Genomic DNA, 20,889 nt, shown 5'->3' with positions numbered 1-20,889 from the left:
CCGCCGAAAGAAGATAATAATTCGTATGCACCAGCATATGCACGCGCAGGCTCGTATCGCACGATTCGCCCGATTATGCGGATGTAGCGCAATGTTAGGAAGTGTCGAACGCGCGCGCGCGAACCATTGAACGTCCGCTATCATACGACAGGAGACGGGATATCGGTCCATTGATAGCGTCAAATTTGATTTGAAATTAGTATTTTCGTGGTCAGTGTTGCGAAATTGCTATACTAACAAATGCCCGTTTAAATGGAGTGAATGTCGTCTGGGGTAGAGTTTTGTTTATCTGGCAGTGCGTAACAGGTGATAAGACCGCGCGTAACCTCGGTATTGATTATTCGCCCCACCCTTTGAACTCCACCTTGAATTTGGAACAGAACTAGATACAGCTGATGCCGGGCCTCGACGCCACCCCCGGTTTCGAAATGGGTAAATTACGTTACTGCTTATATAAATCACTATCCAAGCGTGATTACAGGTATGTTAGGAAACGTATCATCTATGTTGTCGATGTTATTTCAGACGAGAATTTTAAGGAGAGATTGATAAGGAATGTTAAGAAGGAGGTGAAACAGATTATGGAGGAAGCTGTAACAAGAAAATTCGTACACGAAGAGAGCAGCAGCATTACCTCCCTATGTGGCGAGTATACGTATAGATATATATAAATGTTGTGTACACGAGATGCCCGTATACGCATATGCATATACGCAGAGTTGCAAGAAAGCCTGGAAATCCGGACAATCTGAAAGTATGATGAAATTTTCACTAACAGCAGCTGATAAATATTTCAGTAAAAATTAAATTTTAAGGGTCCTCTAGTGCAGGAAAGTGTATATTTTTTATTTTCGGTTTTAGCATATTACTATCTTCGAAAATCATCTTTGATGGCGAAAAAATTGCAAGCTTCAAAATAACTTGATATATCTGATTAAATTCATTCGTTTAGTATTCCTCTAATGAATAATTTTAAGTGTCGGGCTATATCATTAATACAACCAAAACAATCATATCTTTTTTGTTAAATTACAGCCAATGCAAAGTGTCAAAAAATATTCGTTCTGAATACTGTCACCAGAAATTTAACAGATATATAAATGTTGAGAAAGTGTAATTTGTAACTGTGGTTTATAGTTAGAAACTTGCATACGCTAAACTGATGTATTAAACCAAAGAAAGTTTCTCTAATTGCCCAAGTTATTAGCCAACTAATCCAAAATTTGATGACAGACTATATTGGTGTCTAATTCACGATTGTTAGTTTCGTATTTGTGAACACTTACAATTTTGGATGTTACTAAAATGGACTTTGAAATATAATTACGCCTACTTGGTGTAATAATGAGGAGATCTCAAACTTTGCTCGAATAGGTATATGAAAGTCTGATTGTATCAAAAGACTATTATTAGCCTTCAAATTTTATCCCATTTGAGTTATCTTCAAATTATTTTTTGTAGAACCCAGAACTTGAAATAAGAATGAATGCAAAGAGCCAATTCTTTTGCCAATCCTAATACGTGTCAATCCATATAACTTTAGCTGCCGTAGAGGCATGCCTATCGCAAGGACTAAGGAGACGTGCTTTGGGATTATTCAAAACGAGTTCTACTACAGCACTGTTGCACAAAGTGGCTAAAAGCTTCCCACCTGCTAATCACATTTCAAGAATGGTTCAAGACTTGGAAAATGTGGATCCAACAAATAGGAAATCTTCCAGTAGTGGCGACAGCACCAGTAAACCACTTCCGCCTCCATTATTGAAAAAAAATTCCACTGGTATTATTTCGCAATCGCATCACCAACAACCTAAATATTTATGGATACGGTTGGCACTGCTCGAAAAACAGCTTGCAGGGATTATTGCATATTTAGTAGAGAATAGTAGCCGATACTATGAGAAGGATTCACTTGTTGCCGATCCAGATTGTGGATCCATTCTTAGTTCTTTGTTAGTTGGACCGTGTGCCCTGGATTATTCCAAGACCAAAACACAGGATCATTTTTGGACGGATCCCCCTGCTGACGAACTTGTTCAAAGACACAGAATATCTTCCGGTACTACTAGTTGTCAACCAACTCCTCCTCTTAATGTGAGTATGTGGATAGTCCTATCACTATATCCCTACATTGTAAAGTTAGGAGCTACATAACAAAATCAATATTGTAATAATCAATGATCTTTCACTATCATTGAGTTAGCAATGATTTGTGATGGCAGAAAAATTTCATACATCACAATTTGAAAGTAGTGCAAAAACTTTTTTTGTCATAACTTGTAAAATTTCAGTTGAGAAATAGCTGTTTACAATTTTCGAAACAATGTACTTTCTTAATATGTAAGGACTGTTTTTGAAATATCTTAAATTTTTTATATCCATTCTATTCTTTCAAATTCTTTTATCCATTCAAAAGTTTGGAAGAAGCCTACATACTGGAGGTAGTTCCGAAGACGCCCTGGGGCAGATGCCTAGATCCGCCAAAGATTACGTTGAATCTCTACACCAAAACAGCAAAGCTACTCTGCTTTATGGAAAAAACAACGTCAATGTGCATCCAGTACGTATGACGCTTTCTCACTTATGTTCAGTTTTGAAGAAATCAATAACACATCATCGTAGGCTACAGAGCCATACAGACAGGTCTTGTTTGCCAAACGATCTTTGAGATAAAACTGTACGTGTTATTACAATGTTAATAAGACAATCTTGAGGAATTCTCATCTAAAGACTGGACACTATTAATATGGCCCTAATATTAATTTGTTGAAAATTCAGCCACAATCAGATCCAATGCCAGGATATCTTTCCCTACACCAAAGCGCTCGAGGTTTGGTTATTAAGTGGACACCGAACCAACTCATGAATGGATTTGTCAGTAATTGCTCATCAGAAACAGGTGGTATCGGAGGTGGGGGTGATGGCAAAGATGGAAAAGAAGACAAATCTCAATATTGGCAGTATGCTCTGAATCTGCGAGTGGAAGACATTGTATACGTTCACTGTCATCAACAAGGTGGTGGTGAAGGTGGTGGTACGGTAGTTCTAGTAGGTCAGGATGGCGTGCAGAGACCCCCAATTTGTTTTCCCACAGGTAGAATGAAAAAATTATTAAAACATTGACTTGTCATCTAGTTTATGATCATAACATATGAATGCATGAAAAATGAAATTGATCGATGTTACAGGTCAAGGACACTTACTGTCATTCTTATCTTGCTTGGAAAATGGACTACTGCCGATGGGTCAACTTGATCCACCACTTTGGTCACAACGTGGTAAAGGTAAAGCGTTTCCAAGAAGCCGGAGGCGACCAGCACCGATGCCAGATCAAAACCAAGAAGCGATAGATTATGTATTTAGGATCATTAGTAAAGCTCGCCCAGAGGATTTATGTATGTTGTTATTATTATTCTTCATTACCAATTACATATTGTTTCATTTACATCTAATTAAATATTCATGTTACGTGGTGAATCAGTACCATTTAAAAGAGAAAGTTACGTTATATTATTCAAGAAACTAGTTCTATGTTTAAAAAAATTTCTGTGGTCTATAACAGTATGCAAAATCTATAAACTATTCAATCCAATTGTTCTGAAACCAGATTTATCTTCGGGCAACAAAACCTGATTAAATCATTACAAATATTTTTGATTGAATATGCAAAAAATATGAAACATAAATTTTTAGTGCGATTATTGTTGATTCAATGAATCTAATGCACTGTGTAGTATCGAGTCAAGAACTGATGGATCCAGGCTACAGGCGCGGTGTAGCTAAGAATTGGAGAGTCTTATCCTCAGCCTCGGCATCAGCTTCCAGTAGTGACTCTCCACACACTTCAGAATCACTCAATCCTCCTGATAGCCCTGCTATCCCACAGCCAGAGCAAAATAGCAACGGTCATCCAATTCGTCTTGTTTGTCAGACCATGAAACGTCAGATAATATCTAGAGCATTCTACGGCTGGCTCGCTTATTGTCGCCATTTATCAACGGTATGGATAAGTGTCATTATTAAAAAATATTGATCCTCAACAACAAAATACTGCTGGTATAATCTTCTTACTTATCAGCAATTCACAGATATTATGGTTTAAATTACTTATAGTAGTGTCATATTAATTAAAGGTACGCACACACCTCTCAGGACTGGTCAATGGAAAAATTGTTGAAGGTAGCACAGAAGATAGAGAAGGTCTTACAGTTGAGAGGTGGCAGCTTTTGTCACAAGATGGATGTGTCACCGACAGTCAGCAAGTACTGAGACTCGCCTATTATGGAGGTGTAGCTGCTGAATTGAGAAGCGAAGTCTGGCCATATCTATTGGGACACTATGTATGGGGCAGTACATCGAATGAAAGACAGGACTTGGATGAAGGGACGAGACAAAGTTATGAAACCACCATGTCTGAGTGGCTCGCAGCAGAAGCTGTTGCCACACAACGAGATAGACCAAGCAGCGAATCCAGCGCAAGGTATACAACGATATTTAATATTAGAGTTTCTAAACTCCTTTTTTCACCGTTTGCAACAAGTGATGATATAATGAATGATAACTACAGTCACTCTAGTGAAGAACAAGATGACGAAAGTGATTTGGGGGATTCTATTGAAGACGGTGAAGAACCTACTTCTCCCGTTTCATCTCAAGGCGGGATTTATTCAAAAGAACTTCTGGACCTGTTTGCTCTAAATTTGCATAGGATAGATAAAGATGTGCAGCGCTGTGACCGAAATTATTGGTACTTTGTTCCACCAGATAATTTGGAAAAATTGCGTAATATCATGTGCACGTAAGTTTTCTTTATCCTAAAAACATTCCCGTTGTTGGCATTAGGAATTTTACATCGCATTGCAACATTTTTTGTATAAAAGTTGTGCTCAAATTCACAATATTGCTTAGGTACGTGTGGGAAAGATTGGACGCAGGATATATGCAAGGCATGTGTGATCTTGTCGCTCCTCTTCTGGTGGTTTTTGATGATGAAGCCAAGACATATGCCTGCTTTTGTAATCTCATGGAACGAATGTCTGCCAATTTTCCACATGGTGGTGCAATGGATGCTCACTTTGCTAACATGCGGAGCCTAATACAAATTCTAGATGCTGAACTTTTCGAGTTAATGCATCAACATGGAGACTATACTCATTTCTATTTCTGCTACCGCTGGTATGTTATGATTCAAAATCCTACTACAATTAGTATCTGATAATGCTGATTTATATAGGTATTTCACTCTAAGATAACGGGCTTGAAAGCAATGCCATGGCATACCCACTCTTATTAATACCTATGTCAGCATTTCCATTAAATGGATTTTAAACTATTTCTTATGTAATTTTCAGGTTTCTTTTGGACTTTAAAAGAGAATTAGTATACGAAGATGTATTTATGGTATGGGAGGTGATTTGGGCAGCAAGATATGTCGCATCAAATCACTTTGTTCTTTTCTTAGCTTTGGCTCTCGTCCAAACCTATCGCGATATTATCCTGACAAATTCTATGGACTTCACAGATATTATTAAGTTCTTCAACGGTGAGTACAACCCCCATACACTTATATGTTGAAATGAAAATATGCCCAGTATTTCAATGACGCGATTTTGTTAAATATTCATTGCCCAAATATGTTAATCTTGCTTTAACAGAAATGGCAGAAAGACACGACGCTCGTGCAGTGCTGGCACTAAGTCGAGAGTTGGTTCTACAACTACAAACCCTTATTGAAAATAAATAAATCTCAATGGAATCTCGTATTGGAAGATTATAGATATACATAGCATATTTATTTAGGTATTTACTACATGACATGGTATGCGTGGATCGCATATCCCTCCAAAGTTGTCGTTATATATTCTGAATAACAATTTCACTATGAAAGCTAGATTATACAATTGCATATTATATGGTTACATATTTATAACTTATGTTAAAGTACTTAAAAACATTGCTAAAAAGCGATAAATTTTTATTTAAGTAAATTTTGGTATTAAGTTACATGTGGAAAAAGTTCAGATATTCATGCTTACTAAGGTATCACATTTATTTATTATACAATTTTGATAAATGTTTTTTTGTGCGTCTTAATCGCTGTATAAAATACTGAAAGTTATTGTTTTTATCCAACGATTTAAAATCGACCATCATACCAGGGTGACTTAAATCTTTCCAGCAGATTCATAATTTTTAGTAAAAGCCATTGTCACTTTTTCGAACGGTTTATACATATCAAAAATGTATAAATTTGTGGTGGCTGCATACGCAATGTCATTCTATAAAAATGCTTTGGCGTTTTGATTATTTCTCCACGCAAGTACTTTTTAAAGTGTTGTTCTGGCAGTTTTAAGAGTATCAATGGTGTTTGTACCTTGATATGAGGATAGGCCATAAAATTTTAAAAGTTCGACGTAGTCTGCTACATATTGGATAGATAAATAAATAATTGAATAAATAAATAAATGAATGGGCATCGAAGAAACACGTAGTAAAAAGTGACATGTGCTTTTGTGAAAATCGTATAAATGTTAAGTACAAATAATTAAACCATTCCATTTCTGCACTGCTTTTTGGCGTAAAGACTACTTTAATTTGCAAAATAATATGAATAAATAAATTGTATTTACTAACATTCATTTCAACTAATTTCAATCCTATTTCACCGTTTAATACTTGACCGCTAATACAGAATGGCCAATAAATGTATGCAGTTAACGAAAACTCCTTGCAATAATGTACACATTAGGATTGCTTAATGCGGATGACTCAAAACGCACGTTCATATCATTGAGTACAAAAAATGTTTCATCCTACAATTAGCCTGAGGTTATCAACTGCTGAGAAAATTGTCTGTTATCTAGATTTGTAAATCTACATGTAGGTCTTTTTAAATTGCCAACAGTAATTTGATTTCAATCATAATGCATATGCATTAATAATGGGTGCATGTTTGATATTTTAATAATGCAGGTAAAATATTTTAATGTTAAGCACCTTTTTCTGGATATAATTACCTCAGTTTTGACTTGGAAAAGTAGGGCTTTCATGTAATCCTCGACCTTTGGTCTCAATAGGTAGTGCCAGGGTCGCCGCAGCTGCTAATAAAGCGGCAACTGCATACACGCCCATTGCAAAGGATAAAGATTTTTGCAGCACAACTTGTGCTACATATGGAGTCAACATGGCTCCCAACCGAGCCATAGCACTGCAAGCACCGACACCAACGCTTCGTAAATGCGTTGGATAAACCTCAGGAGTATATACATATGCAGCTTGGAATACTCCTGCGATTAATCCTCTGGCCAGAAATATTAAAATTGTCAAAAATGTTCGACTCAGATTGCACGCCTTGCTGAGCAAGCAAACACACATTGAAAATACAGCTAATTGCCCAGCCATTGTGCCCTTTCTACCAATCTTTTCGATTGCAAATATCGTGCAAAATATGCCAGGGAATTCTGCTAAAGTTGTCCAAAGAAGATCCATGTAATCGCTACTTTCCAATTGGCACTGTAAACGGCAGTCTTTTTCAGTGATTGTTTTGGCTCCCCAAGTACCGCATTCACCTGGTAAACTCCCAAACAATTCCGTGGTCATCAGTACCAGTCCGTAATAGCAGAAGGCACTGGTCATCCTGCAATGTTGAGATACAAATTTACAATGCGAGTTACAGCGTGTATTCAATTAGATTAGAGAGCAAGTATATGTTTTTCTATTTTGATTTTGTAACACCCTTATATTTTTCAATAATTAAACTCACCAAACTAGCCAAAGCAGTATAGAAGTCTGACGCATCTCTGAAGATAATAAATCACGAAGCTTACCACGACCACTTGGATAACATCGGTCAATGACCAATCTACCCAGCGGCATAGGCTTACCATTTTCTCTAGCCACTCTCTCTAGTGTCGACAAAGCTTTATCCATACGACCTGAGGCTGCATCAAACATTGCTGATTCAGGAAGCCACTGTCAAGACATAACATACATGTTACAACACCTGTATGTGGTGAGTTTGAATTTGAATGATTCAATTCCAACAATATTTGCTTGAAATGAAAATCCAAAGGCTATAAATATGTCATTTTCATCTAAAATTTGAACCTTTACGAAGTATACATTATTTTTAAGCAATCTACTAATATATTTTTAAGCAATTTACTAGTATCTTTAGAGTCAAGTTTTATTTCATGTTTCACGATGAAGGACTGTTCTAATGAAGATAATGTTGTGCATGATTTGTATGCACGGTTAAAATTTGTACCTAGAAAATAAATGTACAAAGAAAAACGTGTTGTTGAATCTGACTTACCGGTGTAATAAGAGTAAACACAAATAAAGGAAGTGTAGACAATACAAGAAGCCATCTCCAACCAAGGATCGGCATCACGGCTAAAGCAAGGACCACTTCAAAACATGCTCCAAGCGCCCAAAAACACTAAAGAATTATCACATTTGAATTACAGATAAACTTCAGAGCTTCTAATTCAGTGTCACTGCCGAATTGAATCAGTTTATGGTGCAAGAATATAGTATAGCCTCTATTTCTACACACACAATTTGAAAATTATCTTTTGACCAACATTGTTTTTATTTTATCAATAAATTCAAACTGAGAAATGACATATCATATAAACTCATCAAAATGAATCCATTATCTTTATACTGTAGAGCTACATTTTCCCAAGTCTGCACTATACCATATGCAGGACTAGTACTCCTAATCTTACCAAAAAGAAAATCGTACTGTGTGCATTTTTTTTGTGATGGTTTATGTAAAGCCACGAATACGAGGGTTTTCTATGAATGATAAACAATTAAAATGAAGATGGGCATCATCACTCACATCCAATAGGACGACGCATTTGGCTCTTTGCTTTGTGGGGAGAAACTCTGCATACAAGGTAACGCTGTAGGCCAAACATAAAAGCAAACAAATGACAAAAAAAAGAAAAAAATCTAAATAAACTGAAATAAATCACAATAAGCTAATACACGCAATTATCAGTTTTTTATAGGACTTACGACTGTGGTACACAACCGATTGCAAATCCCACAAGTCCTCGGAGTAGAAGAATCCACAAAAAGTTTGGCGCAAATGCACTGAGGAATCCGTAGTAAAATAGCAATACTGCACAGATCGTTAATGCCTGCTTCCTACCATATCGGTCACTTAGATTTCCCCAGAACGTTGAACTCAGCATCATGCCCAAAAAAACTACCTGAGCAAAAATATTTCTTTTGCACAACAGTACAAGCATTTAAATTATCACTATTTGACGGGACATTGAATTTTATATATCATTAAAAAAATTATTAATAAATCATCTAACGATACGTACCGTCGTAGTCAGAGCTTGCTGATACCTCGTAATATCCCATTCACAATGAAGTGTGGGGCTTAAAATACTGAGAATAGTCATTTCCATGCTATCTGCCATCCAGCACAGACCCGTAAAAAGTGATAACTTGACTTGAAACTTGCCAAAGCCCAGCATGTTGACAGCTTGTGCAACGGTAAATGTATCTGTCGTAGCAAATGAATGCAAAGTTAAATTTGGTATATATATTTTGAATACCGGCTGCTTAGTGAAACAACAATTTACCGTCAGGAATGACTGCAACAGAGGTGAGTTCCATCGAAATGTCGACATTGTTGTTACTGCTGGTATTCGTATTGCTGCTGATGTTGCTACTGCCAGCTGATCTTACCGATCCTTGCTCTGGTGAGCCGAGTCGCGATCCTCGGATATCATCGCCAAACTCTTGATAAGATTCCGAAAACTTACGCCGTCTATAATTTGCCATTGCTACACTATTTATTCATAAGTTTATTGACGTTTGTTCACTGAACGTTTTAGAAAAGCGCTTTCCATCGGGGAACAAATGCATGGCCGCACTTACGTAGGCGATGTGCCGTTATGCGTCGTGATCATTTTCGACGATCGAGGAACGTGTGAACGTGTTATAGCTGTCAAAACGCCGGAGTACGCATTAGGAGTCAGATTACTTACTTTGATATCTTTTTTCGTACTGAATTTTGTTGGGATGTTGACTACAGAAACTTTTGCTTCTTATCTGATAACGTTACACGTGTAATTTGAATATTCTCCACCCCGTATTTTGAGTAAACTAATTGACGAATAGGTATAATATGCTCGGTCAACTCCCGTCGTAAATACGTTTGAACAAAACTTGCCGCTTCAATTTGTGTTCGTGGTGATTTAAAATCGCCAAAAATTTAAACTCCTATCAGTTAGTCAAAATGTAGTCTCCGTGGATACTGGCAAGTGCAGCGCATTTTTAAATGCAGTCTCGTTTCATCTTTGGGCTAAAGAATTGTCGCAGATTTTCTGCCAGTGATATTCTCCATTGCGTCATGTAAAATCGTTCGTGGCGATAAGCCAGTGCAATGGCCAGTGTCAGGATTTTCGAGTACAGTCAGTGGATCAACAACAATGTCTCTTTGCATCAATACAAATCATCTCGAGAATCGGTAAATATTAAGTGTATTTGGTGCTATCTACTGAAATATAAAATTTAATCAGTAATTCCAAAATGGATTTACTCCAGATGTTGAAGCTAAGTTGATTTTTAATTAAAACATTGACGGAAAATATTTTTTGGTCAACGATTAAAACGACGTAGAGCCTTTTTTACCAATCTTCCGTGAACGAATTTTGAAAATTCTGCTGAAACACGGAACCCAATGAGGCTTTCTGCCCCTCCCTGCCACACTTCTGTTTCCTGATTTGTCCGTGGTTTTCACTCGGCATAACCTAACCTATATTCGGTCCACACTAGTACTGCTAGTAGTGGGTACTGGTTTCGTGTGATCTTTTATAATCTTGAATGATAGTGAAAAATGAACGGAATAACAAGAACACTGGGGTTTGTGAAATCCTCGTTGAGAGCTAGCTCCAGAACAATTCACGGAAATGCAGAGTTGATAGAAAATTGTAACGCTGTGAAAAACCGGAATCCAAGAAACCTAGAACTACTTCGAATTGCTCGGAAACCCAGTGGTTATCACTTGGATAGGCAAGTTCGAGAATACTGGCACACGTAAGATGGCAATATTTACTTACCTACTATTATTGGTTGTCATGAAAATTACGATATTAACTTGTTCTATAAATACAATGTTCGAACGTCATCAGTTGCTAATATTTGAACGATTGTGAATGTTTGAAAGGAACCGAAAATCGGCGCTTTGCTCTCTAAATATAAACATGCATATTTACTATTTTCTCTTCGCCTGTCCGAAACAAAATACTAACAGAGGAATGCTGTTTTTTGAAATACAAATTCTACATTATCAGTTTCTGAATGCAGGTTAAAGATCACCAAAGCACCACGTCACGTAGCAGCTGAAATTCATCATTTTGAAAATGGACCAGTTATCACAGTTTCAACCAAAGATTGGGCAATCAAAAAGCAGCTTTACAGGTTTCTTCTTCTTTTTACCAGCAGAGTAGAGCTAAGTCTGAATATCACAAATAATTGGTTTGAGTTTGACAATACCATTCAACACTCAATTATGAGATGAATTCTATTAAATTGACTACACTGTTTAAGGCTGTTACAAAAGTGGTAGCAACAAACAACAGGTTTCAAAGTTCAATTTCTATGCAGTTAATCTTTGACGACTTGCAGCGGAAGGCCACTGAGCATTAATGACAATCTTGTTTTTAAAGGTTATCAGATACTACAGCCTATATAAACCTAGGAAGAGTGCTGGCGCAGCGATGTTTGGAATCCGGTATATCTATGGTTAGTTGTCATATAGAAGTTACTAAGGGCGGAAAAATGGAGGCCTTTATTAAAGAATTAGAGAATGGGGGAATTGAATTGAAAGAACCAACTAGATACAAGAAACCTAATCCTTGGGACCAACATAGACCTGAAAAGCCTTGGGATCCTACCATTGAATAGTTCACATTGTGAGTTGAGAAAAATACTAAAATTTAGTTCTTATTGAGTATAAGTTAGGTCATTAATGTTCAACGCTTTATCAAAATATTTATGAGTTGAAAATAAAAGTGATGGATACAAATATTTTAAGTTTTTGAAATTACACACTGTTTTTGAGATTTATAGTAAACCATATCTTACACCTGATTCACAAGTGCTAAGTGGAGAGAATAATTGTAAGTTGAAAGAAAATTGCAATACAAAAATTTATGTTTGAAAGCAGAGATGTATTATACCCTAATTATGATTAGTATAATTTAATTGTACATATAAAAAAAAACTTACAATGAGTTTGGACAAACTATAGCTATTATTAAACTCTGTTAAACAACACGTCGGACTTCAAAGAAACGTTTCAGATAGAAGACTTGACCTAGGGTCATACAAACTAGTACTAGTGCTTCAAAGAAGGACCACATCACCACTCGAGAATTGGTACTTTCATTAATAGCGCGATGAATTCGATCTCGGACCTGAAACATTTTAAATCAGATCGAATGAAAATTTAAAAAATTTTTAATTTCTATATGCTCGAATGATTTCTTTTAACACCAAATGAAAATTGGATAACAAAATTTTTGAAAAGTTGAGTGGACTCTTTAAAAAAGTCTAAAAATATTCCAGCGTAATCACTAGTAAATGTGCAAAGAATGTCGAATATTCTCTAATTTGCTCAAAACTATTGCATCAAAACATGATAAAATTTGGCTGTTGAAGATAGTTTGCCTCGTTTAGATATTTTATTCATAGGAATGGTATTTTAGAGAGATGAAAATGTGTATACCTGCATATATTCTTGTTCATGTTTCACGCCAGTTAAACTGGTGCTTAGATCTCGGATCATATCTTCCAATTTTGCATGATTAGATGCATCGCCTTCCTGGCCTTCTGCATCACCGCCCTCTCCTCCATGTTTGGGAGGTTCACCAATATCCATGGTGAACATTACCACTTTTGGTGTCATTGTACTCATCTGATTACCAAAGCAGTAAGTATACACACCCGCAGTATGGGCGGAGAATGTGTATTTTCCATTAGTCTCTCGTTCACTTTGATGAATGACTTTTCCATCAGGTCCAATGATCCTAACGTCTATATCAAGAAACCCTCCTTCTGACGTCTCGAACATGAGACCTAAATGTTTGAATATAAAAAAGGAAAAAAATGTTACTGAATATCTGAGCTATTGGCAGATCAGCGAGCACGTAATCGGCAAAGACATTACAAGAAACAACGTTGAAATGTTGATTAACTGAATATAGAACGTGGTATAATTTAAAAGAATAGATCTGTTGAAACTGATCATAGTGTCGAAACTGAACAGCATTATTTCGATAAAGGATTACGTGGATATGCGATAAATCTGTAATTGGGTACCGAGATGATAGAACTGTTGTTCAAAGTATGAATAACGCCGCAGTTTAAAAGGTTATGAAAGACCGTCAACTACGAAAATCGAATAAAATTTGGGCATATTAATGATTTCACCTAATGTAAAATTGGATCAGCAATACGTTATGAATAAAATTTAGTCCATTAATGCTTCTCTACGACTTGCAATTGCAGGAATAATATTTATCTAGAAAATTGAAGTAAAAACTAACCCATTTTAGTGCCATATTCCACCTTGTCGAAGAAGCACTCTTCAGCGTGAGCATCAACTGTTATCGAATATGAGTTCGCATAGCCGCTCCAAATAAGTAGCAATCCATAACACAGAAGTAAATTCATCTTTCATTCATTAATTATTTATTCTAGTATATAATATTTGCTAACTATTCGGCGCGCCACGTACTCAGGATGACCCCGTCTTCGTTGGTAACGTCACCGTTGCTTGCCGCTTTTCTTTTTGGTCAATTTGCCAACATCGAAAGCAGATCCCCGCGTTGTTACTGGAAAATTCCCCCAGTGGTCGCTCGTTAATAATGAGAAAATCCGCCAAATTTGAATCATATATAATTAAACCTCGATGAAGTTTTATCCAGTTGAATCCTTCACCCGGTTATAAGCTACGTATTCAACCAAAGTCCCGCTAAATTTGAACAAAATTCCACATGCTGCATTCTTGCTGATATTGGCGTGTGGTGATAAAAACAATTTTCTCCTATACTAGGGAATTTCGCTTTATTGCCTAAAGAAAATGATGACGTACGCTTTTCCACTACCCGAATGATACGATACATCACAGAGGGAGTTGCTTTGGAAAATTTGGAGTCGCGTCAAAATCAATCCGCCGAACGTCAAAGTAGCTGTCAAATTTTTAGATGTAAGTTTGTTAATAGTTGGGCCTAACTAGTTTATCAATAAATATTATAGAGACAACGCATTTTATTTGTGTTCAAAGCGATTATTTATACGCGACAGATCGATAAGTTCTTTAAAAAATAATGAGCCTAGTGAGCAGAAATAAAACAAGTGGGTCCAATGTGCAAGTCACTCCAACTGTTATCCATGAAAATAATGGAAACGGAGTATTTGACAGCAAGCCTGTAACTCCGGATATGGTTCTACATATGCCCACCATCACAGACAGTAAATTTACCACATCTTTATCTATTTTCATTTAAAATAACACTGAATGTTTGCAGTTTTCAACCGACATACTGCTACGTCAGCACGTCCTTAAGGACAAAATTAAGGGGATGGTTACATTAAAAAATTCAACAATCTGAGATCTCTATTCACAGCTATGTCTTCGAGGAGTCATATCAATATCCTATTGTAAAATGACCGACAAAATCTGCTGGATTTACTTTTCGATGCAACGTCATCAACTGCAATACCTGTAGTCACGCTTTTGCTTCATCAAACATTTATACTTGCTGTTGATACAGCTGAAATGTAGAGTAAATGATTAGCACAAGTATTTTCATCGTGAACCTAATTAAAATTTCATTCAGGTCATGACAGCATTTGTATTGCATAAATAATTTGGCTAATATTTAGAATGTGTCTGAAGGTAAAAAGGTCAATGCAGTCAACGCAAATATCTTGTTCTATGTCTATCAAATTCTTTCATCATTTTCTCAAATTTTCAATTACAAGTGCCTATTTTGATTCTTATAGCCATCCTCTCTAATACATTTGCCCATCAAGTTGATATATTTACAAATTACATATGTTTTTTTTATGTAGTTGTCTTAGGTGGTAAGACATGCTATATAAAGCACTAATTTTATTTATGACTTGCTTTTGACATCTCGTTATTGTCAATTTTCAGAGTACTTATGTTCACCAGAAGCAAATGTGTATGATATAGACTTTACTAGGTTTCAAATAAGAGATCTAGAAACAGGAACAGTCCTGTTTGAAATTGCCAAACCTCCTGTGACAGGTTTGTATTCAAAATTTAACCAGGGTTACTAAAAGGGCAACCAGAGGTTTGTAAAGCTTTCAACTCTATGTTCTATTATGATTTACTTGTAAACCACAGCAATATAAAATTTTCTAGGAATTTGAATCACTTAGCAGCTGGAAACCTCAATTAGTTTACCAATTTCAAAATTCTCCAGAATGTATTTTCCATTAAATTATCCAATTACGTAGTCTGATTTAGTATCAAAAATTTTCTGAGAATGTATTAAATATGTTGATAAAAATATACTCTTGTATTTTAGAATGCGAAGGGAATCAAGATCCGGATCCAGAAACGGAGGAGGCAGGAGGATGTGATCCAAATACAGGACGATTCGTGCGGTATCAATTCACTCCACAGTTTTTAAAACTGAAAACAGTTGGGGCTACTGTGGAGTTTATGGTTGGATCACGTCCAGTAAATAAATTCAGGATGATCGAACGTCATTTTTTTCGTGACAAGCTACTGAAGACTTTTGACTTTGAATTCGGCTTCTGTATTCCAAATAGCAAGAATACGTGCGAACATATCTATGAGTTTCCAGCACTTCCTCCAGAGCTGGGTAAGTTAAGTAGGTATAGAACAACGGAATTGGAGTCATATAATTTTGAGTTAAAAAGTAGTTAGAAATTTAGTATAAATAAATCGAAATAATTCATCGTTTTATTTTATTCATTATAGCTTGTCAATGCTTGCTTGTCTTACAAATCATAATGTTATTCATTCACATAGTTATTTGTTTAGCAGATTATTTTTTAAGAGTTTTTTTTATGTTATTTGGTGTTTTGACAGATTACCTAGATCATATCACCAGATTTCTTTATTTTCAATTATCGCAAAGCATAGTCATAAAGCTAATTGTATGTGAGGAATGAATCGTTCAAATTTCAACAATTTGAACGTTCAATATATATTTCCCAAGGCACATTCCTTTGATAACTCAATATTTATATTTATTATTCCAGTATCGGAGATGATTGCTAACCCATTTGAAACTCGATCAGACTCATTCTATTTTGTTGATGATCGACTGGTCATGCACAACAAAGCAGACTACGCTTATGACGGAGGACTTGGTTATGAACTGTTTTAATCAACTTTTTAATGCAATCAAGCACATTAAATACACATGCTACTAGAAGAAGCAATGCTGTCCTGTGTGGCAAGGGTTTACGGGATTTGAAATAATATTTTAATGAAACGAGCGTTCAGAGAAAGGACTGCTATTTTTAATGAATTTTTCAGTATTGAAAGATTACATCGCGCAGAGTAAAATAGGAAATCTACGTATGTATATTGTATACATTAGGGTGTGTGCAAAGATAATCAGTATTGTTTGTTTTTACTTTGGGATTTCCCAATTTTTTGTATAGAGTCTAGTATAGAATCTTTCTCAATCTGGATGGCAGCAGAAGTAATCATACGGTGACTTGATCACAGGTTTTGCAATAAATTTTTTATTAATTATACAAATGTTTCAACACAAGGATCGGAAGGCTCAAAACATAGCATGAACACAACTTTCAAACTCTTCGATTTATGCAGTATCTAAACAATTCCGTTTGCAAAGTTACGTACTATTCAACTAACGCTATTCTTATTTTACAATTTTTTAACATATCAATTCAGCACCTCTGATATTTTTGCGAAAATCCAAATTTATAGAAATTCATTTTTATGTTACAATCAACACTTTCAAAGGTTTAAGAAAACACTACTTAATGAACCTTTTTAAACGTCCCAGTATATGTGATCAGACAACTTTTGCTCCTTTTGGTAAGCATATATCTTCAATGCGTGACATTTCCCTCGCACAAATGATACGCACGGGTATAATATCACATTGGTGAAAAAAGATGTGTATACTTGGCACAGTAGCACCAAATTATTGTTATTCTACAACAAAGGCTTAAAAGATGTTGCATATTGATTTGTTGAATTTAATTAATTATTTATGTGATATATGTTTATGATACACTTATTGTGAATTGAGGTAGCATTGTACCATAATAATTATCACTGCGTCGCAGTGAAAAATAAATCACTGAATTTCTGAGCCTAGTGTAGTCACTTACTGCAGATACTAAAACGCTATGCGTCAGACTAAACTCTGAATTCAGTGCCGTGCTTATTCAATTTTTATTTTCTGATAATTCCTATAAAACTATGTGAATTGCACTAAACATTATCACAGCGAATATCCTGTTAAAGAGTAAAGTGATTTCAAACTCTTCAGCTTTTCGTATGAAATGATTCATCGTCCTATCTAAAATTACCATTACTGTGCTTCATTGATAAACGAAGTAATTATGTCCAGAAACTCTTTTGGCTTTTCTGAATGAACCCAATGACCTGCCCCAGGTATATATTGAATTTTTGCTTCCGGAAACAATCTTTTGATTCTCACATGGTCCTCAACAGTAATGTAATCACTCTTATCGCCTCCTATGAAGAGAGTGGGGCCGTTAAAGGTTTTGTCTGTTGCTGGAAACCTGCTAATGTCACTGTTGAAGTGCTTCTCAAGTACCGGTAGATTGAGGCGCCACTTATATTTTCCATCTTTAGCCTCAACTAGATTTGTCAGTAAAAACTAGAACAATAATTCATGATCGAAAAAGTTGATGAAATTTTTTTACTGCATAGAAAAAACTGATAACCATATACGTGCAATATAAGTGATTGACCACTGTAAATATTAGATGTAGGTTGCTTTAAGGAATCTAGAAAGTTCTTTCAATATAAACTTGCATCAAGAATTTGAAGTTGTTAGACCATTTCTACCTATAAAGACATCTGACCACGAGCCGGCGAAAATTTTTCCAATCAGTTGAGATTTGACATACCTAAAACTGATCAGTGGTTGATCCCTTGGTGTAATACTAATTATGAATGAAATACCTGACGAATTGCTGCAGAATTAATGGAATCAGATAACTGTTGATCAGTCATCTTACGAGCTTTGAACAATGACACATTTTCATCTAGTTTCACATTTTTCATAGCATCAAAAAGTGATACCATGGAAAGGAGACTCGGGCTATGGTTTGTAGGTGAAACATCAATAGAGACCAATTTTTCCACTAGTTCCGGATGAGTTAAAGCCAAATACATCATAACTCTACCACCCATGCTATGGCCAACCATTACTGCTTTTTTGATTCCAAGATCTTTTACCAAAAGAACTATATCGTCTACCATAGCAGCGTATGTAGAATCCGAAGAATGTGGCGAATCGCCATGATTTCTGGCATCCACAGCTATGACCTGAATCAATGAGTATATCACATGGTGAGAAAACTCGAAAATTATAGCTGTACGGTAAAATCTTGAGGTTGATGCCGGCTAAGTTTGAAGAGATATTTATTTTTTATTATTTGAAATCCAGACGTTTTTCCTGCTGAGGGTGTATACCTTTTTAATAGACTTCAGTTCTCAGGTAAATGTGGTTTTTACTGCTCTTAGTACATTCTATTATATTTCACAAATGTTTCACGAGTTAATTGTGATTCAAATTTATTACGTTCAATTTTTCAGATGCATTATTCGAAATTTCTAAATGCGGTTACCGCTTGTGCCGAGACATACACAAATTCATGTCAGCAATATGTATCTGTATGCTCTCCGCCGGTAAAAATTGTACATATGTTGGCGCATGCAGTGACTGCATGACTCAGAAGGGTCTGTTTCAAGGTACATTCATGGTATGTAAAATTAATACTTCTATAGTTCGATTCCAAATAACGTGTATAGCAAATGAGTCTTCATGATATCAAATTTTGAGATTTGAGAATTTTTTGAATATAATTCCAATTACTGCTGGTAAAAAAAAAAAAAAATGTTGGTTTAAAAAAACCAGTCCATTTTAAGGGTATACATACCCTGTTGAATTACCTTGCGACTAGTTCTTTGATGTATTACTTTTGACAATGAGTTCCAATTATTCTTAGACCCAAAGAGACCATGAATAATAATTATAGGAGCTGGCGCCTCTGTTATTGTCGAAGGGTTTCCACTTGTTGATTCGTAGGCCGCATAGGCCAACTTTACGGGAGCAGAGCTGTGGACATTAACAGTGAATTAGATCAGATATTTAGATGTTCCGAGAGATAAGAATTGTCTAGAGATACCTACCGTGCCGGTGTGTTGTATAATTGGCGATTCAGAAACGGTTGTCTTCGTCGACGAAGAGCGAGCGTCTTTAACCTACATTCTGTTGGACATTTCATGCAAGCATTCCGCCAGCTGACAAAAATCATTTTGATAGTTTTTACCCGAATACAATAGACCTGAAGTACAGAAGTAAATTTTAATAGATGTTTACTAGAGTTTTGACTGACATTACGTCACGAATGCTGAATTTACGACAGTGTGAAGGTTAGATTTTCTTTGCATGCCAAATTTCGACTCTGGCATGAACTGGGATAAACAACTCAGGTGTATCGGGAAAATTAAATTCCAATTCCTGCGCTTGATGCGCGCCAAACGCAGTCGGCACTTGATTGGATGAAAACGGAAAACCGCGCTCAATGAACGCAGAGTGTAGCGGGTGAATTATAATTTGTATTGCAATTTTCTGACCTCCTTCTCTTCAACTGCTTCTTGTCTTGTAAAGTTTTTGTTGATTTCAGAGTCTGAAGCTCGATTTTTTCAGTAGCAAAAAAAAAAAAACACTGCGGGAAATCCAGATCATCCGTTTAGCTTATATGCAGTATTGTCATGCAAGCTTCACAGCTGCACTCCTCGACCTCAAAGCGGTCGACTAGAGGTTATCCCCACATTTGGCAAAGAATAAATACAGATATTTTTCTTTAATTATAGTCCTTGTATACTTTTGGCAAACAGGTGCACCTACGGCCTTACCATCAGGCAGTTTTTCAAAAGTGTTGTTTGAATTATTATAGATATAGGTATTGCAATAGATGTACAGAAATTCAAATTTACGATTATCATTTTGATGCGGTTTCCCTAAACAGTGTCGATCAGAAAAATTTAATTTCTTTCGACAGCTTTTTGTATAATGAGCTTCTGAAAGAAGTTCAAGGACATAGACCTGTAGGCTTATCGTTTTGATTATTAATGAGAATTTGATGAATTGCTAAAATTTTGAGTAATGTTGGAAAACGTTGGAATTCATTGTTTCGTACGTTCACCGTTGACCGAAGGAAACACTACATCGACGTGGTTACGCGAAAAAAAACATTTGCAAATAGTCTTGAGTTGCTATGATGAATAATTCAAAAGTTACAGCTAGAAAACAAAAAATCTTTTGGTATTTTCTCAGCGGTTGACTCTGCCACGTTCTGCGTGTATTTTTTGAGTTAGAGTCCTGATTGTACGGTCCCAAATCCAATTAACATACGGGTAAATTAAGGAATACTATGGAAGTGTTCTGAAACTCACCATCAATTTCCCAAGAGGTGACGTCATAGCAGGAATATTTTACAGTGACTAAATGCACCGAGTGCAATTTTCATAATTTGTTATCGAATGAAAATAGAGGTTCCCCAAGAAAATGCACTCGGCATGCATGCATGTCGCAAGAATAAAGTGTGTTTATT

At 36.0% G+C, this 20,889-nt stretch overlaps 6 protein-coding genes across 11 annotated transcripts; 3 read left to right on the top strand and 3 right to left on the bottom strand.

The window, feature by feature from the left end:
• The first annotated feature begins 101 nt into the window (after window positions 1-101).
• Window positions 102-6,789, top strand: LOC124178900 (small G protein signaling modulator 1). 3 transcript variants are annotated; one of them, XM_046562685.1, is made up of 12 exons: window positions 102-432; window positions 526-645; window positions 1,544-2,094; window positions 2,417-2,560; window positions 2,779-3,094; window positions 3,189-3,395; window positions 3,735-4,000; window positions 4,134-4,480; window positions 4,577-4,798; window positions 4,909-5,175; window positions 5,352-5,542; window positions 5,655-6,789. In XM_046562685.1, the coding sequence occupies exons 1-12, from the start codon at window positions 396-398 to the stop codon at window positions 5,741-5,743; spliced, it is 2,757 nt and encodes a 918-aa protein (XP_046418641.1). In that variant the 5' UTR covers window positions 102-395; the 3' UTR covers window positions 5,744-6,789. The 3 variants fall into 3 exon arrangements, with proteins under 3 accessions (XP_046418641.1, XP_046418642.1, XP_046418640.1); XM_046562686.1 differs by having other exon boundaries at window positions 103-432; window positions 526-754; window positions 4,568-4,798; XM_046562684.1 differs by having other exon boundaries at window positions 104-432; window positions 4,568-4,798.
• Window positions 5,761-10,151, bottom strand: LOC124178903 (synaptic vesicle 2-related protein). The gene is made up of 7 exons (XM_046562689.1): window positions 9,609-10,151; window positions 9,345-9,529; window positions 9,028-9,224; window positions 8,849-8,912; window positions 8,315-8,440; window positions 7,763-7,971; window positions 5,761-7,636 (listed from the first exon to the last, which is right to left on the bottom strand). Exons 1-7 carry the CDS (start codon window positions 9,808-9,810, stop codon window positions 7,018-7,020), a joined length of 1,602 nt encoding a protein of 533 aa, XP_046418645.1. The 5' UTR covers window positions 9,811-10,151; the 3' UTR covers window positions 5,761-7,017.
• Window positions 10,152-10,640: 489 nt separating this feature from the next.
• Window positions 10,641-12,060, top strand: LOC124178908 (39S ribosomal protein L18, mitochondrial). The gene is made up of 3 exons (XM_046562699.1): window positions 10,641-11,067; window positions 11,338-11,451; window positions 11,700-12,060. Exons 1-3 carry the CDS (start codon window positions 10,868-10,870, stop codon window positions 11,935-11,937), a joined length of 552 nt encoding a protein of 183 aa, XP_046418655.1. The 5' UTR covers window positions 10,641-10,867; the 3' UTR covers window positions 11,938-12,060.
• A 122-nt stretch (window positions 12,061-12,182) lies between these two features.
• Window positions 12,183-13,823, bottom strand: LOC124178906 (transmembrane emp24 domain-containing protein 2). Its single transcript, XM_046562697.1, has 3 exons — window positions 13,581-13,823; window positions 12,761-13,110; window positions 12,183-12,449 (listed from the first exon to the last, which is right to left on the bottom strand). Exons 1-3 carry the CDS (start codon window positions 13,705-13,707, stop codon window positions 12,300-12,302), a joined length of 627 nt encoding a protein of 208 aa, XP_046418653.1. The 5' UTR covers window positions 13,708-13,823; the 3' UTR covers window positions 12,183-12,299.
• A 331-nt stretch (window positions 13,824-14,154) lies between these two features.
• Window positions 14,155-17,462, top strand: LOC124178905 (protein unc-119 homolog). Of its 3 annotated transcripts, XM_046562694.1 has the most exons (5): window positions 14,155-14,242; window positions 14,321-14,508; window positions 15,197-15,310; window positions 15,594-15,893; window positions 16,297-17,462. In XM_046562694.1, exons 2-5 carry the CDS (start codon window positions 14,364-14,366, stop codon window positions 16,422-16,424), a joined length of 687 nt encoding a protein of 228 aa, XP_046418650.1. In that variant the 5' UTR covers window positions 14,155-14,242; window positions 14,321-14,363; the 3' UTR covers window positions 16,425-17,462. The 3 variants fall into 3 exon arrangements, with proteins under 3 accessions (XP_046418650.1, XP_046418651.1, XP_046418649.1); XM_046562693.1 differs by having other exon boundaries at window positions 14,164-14,508; XM_046562695.1 differs by lacking the exon at window positions 15,197-15,310 and having other exon boundaries at window positions 14,163-14,508.
• On the bottom strand, window positions 16,987-20,472 carry LOC124178904 (protein ABHD11-like). Of its 2 annotated transcripts, XM_046562692.1 has the most exons (5): window positions 19,910-20,472; window positions 19,463-19,617; window positions 19,223-19,388; window positions 18,230-18,595; window positions 16,987-17,921 (listed from the first exon to the last, which is right to left on the bottom strand). In XM_046562692.1, the coding sequence occupies exons 2-5, from the start codon at window positions 19,585-19,587 to the stop codon at window positions 17,610-17,612; spliced, it is 969 nt and encodes a 322-aa protein (XP_046418648.1). In that variant the 5' UTR covers window positions 19,588-19,617; window positions 19,910-20,472; the 3' UTR covers window positions 16,987-17,609. The 2 variants fall into 2 exon arrangements, with proteins under 2 accessions (XP_046418648.1, XP_046418646.1); XM_046562690.1 differs by lacking the exon at window positions 19,910-20,472 and having other exon boundaries at window positions 19,463-19,881.
• Window positions 20,473-20,889: the final 417 nt, after the last annotated feature.

The sequence above is a fragment of the Neodiprion fabricii genome, chromosome 3 (genome assembly GCF_021155785.1).
Source record: "Neodiprion fabricii isolate iyNeoFabr1 chromosome 3, iyNeoFabr1.1, whole genome shotgun sequence".
NCBI classification, from domain to species: Eukaryota; Metazoa; Arthropoda; class Insecta; order Hymenoptera; family Diprionidae; genus Neodiprion; species Neodiprion fabricii.
This window is presented reverse-complemented; position numbering and strand designations above follow the sequence as displayed.

Bases quoted from the DNA above. Each gene is read 5' to 3' on its own strand.
- LOC124178900 (XM_046562684.1), top strand. From the start codon at position 396: ATGCCGGGCCTCGACGCCACCCCCGGTTTCGAAATGG. The intron at 433-525 runs GTAAATTACGTT...ATGTTATTTCAG, and splicing joins CACCCCCGGTTTCGAAATGG to ACGAGAATTTTAAGGAGAGA. The intron at 4,799-4,908 runs GTAAGTTTTCTT...AATATTGCTTAG, and splicing joins TTGCGTAATATCATGTGCAC to GTACGTGTGGGAAAGATTGG.
- LOC124178903 (XM_046562689.1), bottom strand. From the start codon at position 9,810: ATGGCAAATTATAGACGGCGTAAGTTTTCGGAATCTTATCAAGAGTTT. The intron at 8,913-9,027 runs GTAAGTCCTATA...TTTGGCCTACAG, and splicing joins ATCGGTTGTGTACCACAGTC to CGTTACCTTGTATGCAGAGT. The intron at 7,972-8,314 runs GTAAGTCAGATT...ATGTCTTGACAG, and splicing joins TGTTTACTCTTATTACACCG to TGGCTTCCTGAATCAGCAAT.
- LOC124178908 (XM_046562699.1), top strand. From the start codon at position 10,868: ATGAACGGAATAACAAGAACACTGGGGTTTGTGAAATCCTCGTTGAGA. The intron at 11,068-11,337 runs GTAAGATGGCAA...TTCTGAATGCAG, and splicing joins GTTCGAGAATACTGGCACAC to GTTAAAGATCACCAAAGCAC. The intron at 11,452-11,699 runs GTTTCTTCTTCT...TTGTTTTTAAAG, and splicing joins ATCAAAAAGCAGCTTTACAG to GTTATCAGATACTACAGCCT.
- LOC124178906 (XM_046562697.1), bottom strand. From the start codon at position 13,707: ATGAATTTACTTCTGTGTTATGGATTGCTACTTATTTGGAGCGGCTAT. The intron at 13,111-13,580 runs GTTAGTTTTTAC...TCAAACATTTAG, and splicing joins GGAATATGGCACTAAAATGG to GTCTCATGTTCGAGACGTCA. The intron at 12,450-12,760 runs GTATACACATTT...AAAATGTTTCAG, and splicing joins ATGAACAAGAATATATGCAG to GTCCGAGATCGAATTCATCG.
- LOC124178905 (XM_046562694.1), top strand. From the start codon at position 14,364: ATGAGCCTAGTGAGCAGAAATAAAACAAGTGGGTCCAATGTGCAAGTC. The intron at 14,509-15,196 runs GTAAATTTACCA...GTCAATTTTCAG, and splicing joins TATGCCCACCATCACAGACA to AGTACTTATGTTCACCAGAA. The intron at 15,894-16,296 runs GTAAGTTAAGTA...TTATTATTCCAG, and splicing joins AGCACTTCCTCCAGAGCTGG to TATCGGAGATGATTGCTAAC.
- LOC124178904 (XM_046562692.1), bottom strand. From the start codon at position 19,587: ATGATTTTTGTCAGCTGGCGGAATGCTTGCATGAAATGTCCAACAGAA. The intron at 19,389-19,462 runs GTAGGTATCTCT...TAATGTCCACAG, and splicing joins TTATACAACACACCGGCACG to CTCTGCTCCCGTAAAGTTGG. The intron at 18,596-19,222 runs GTAATTCAACAG...TCATTGATTCAG, and splicing joins ATCAAAGAACTAGTCGCAAG to GTCATAGCTGTGGATGCCAG.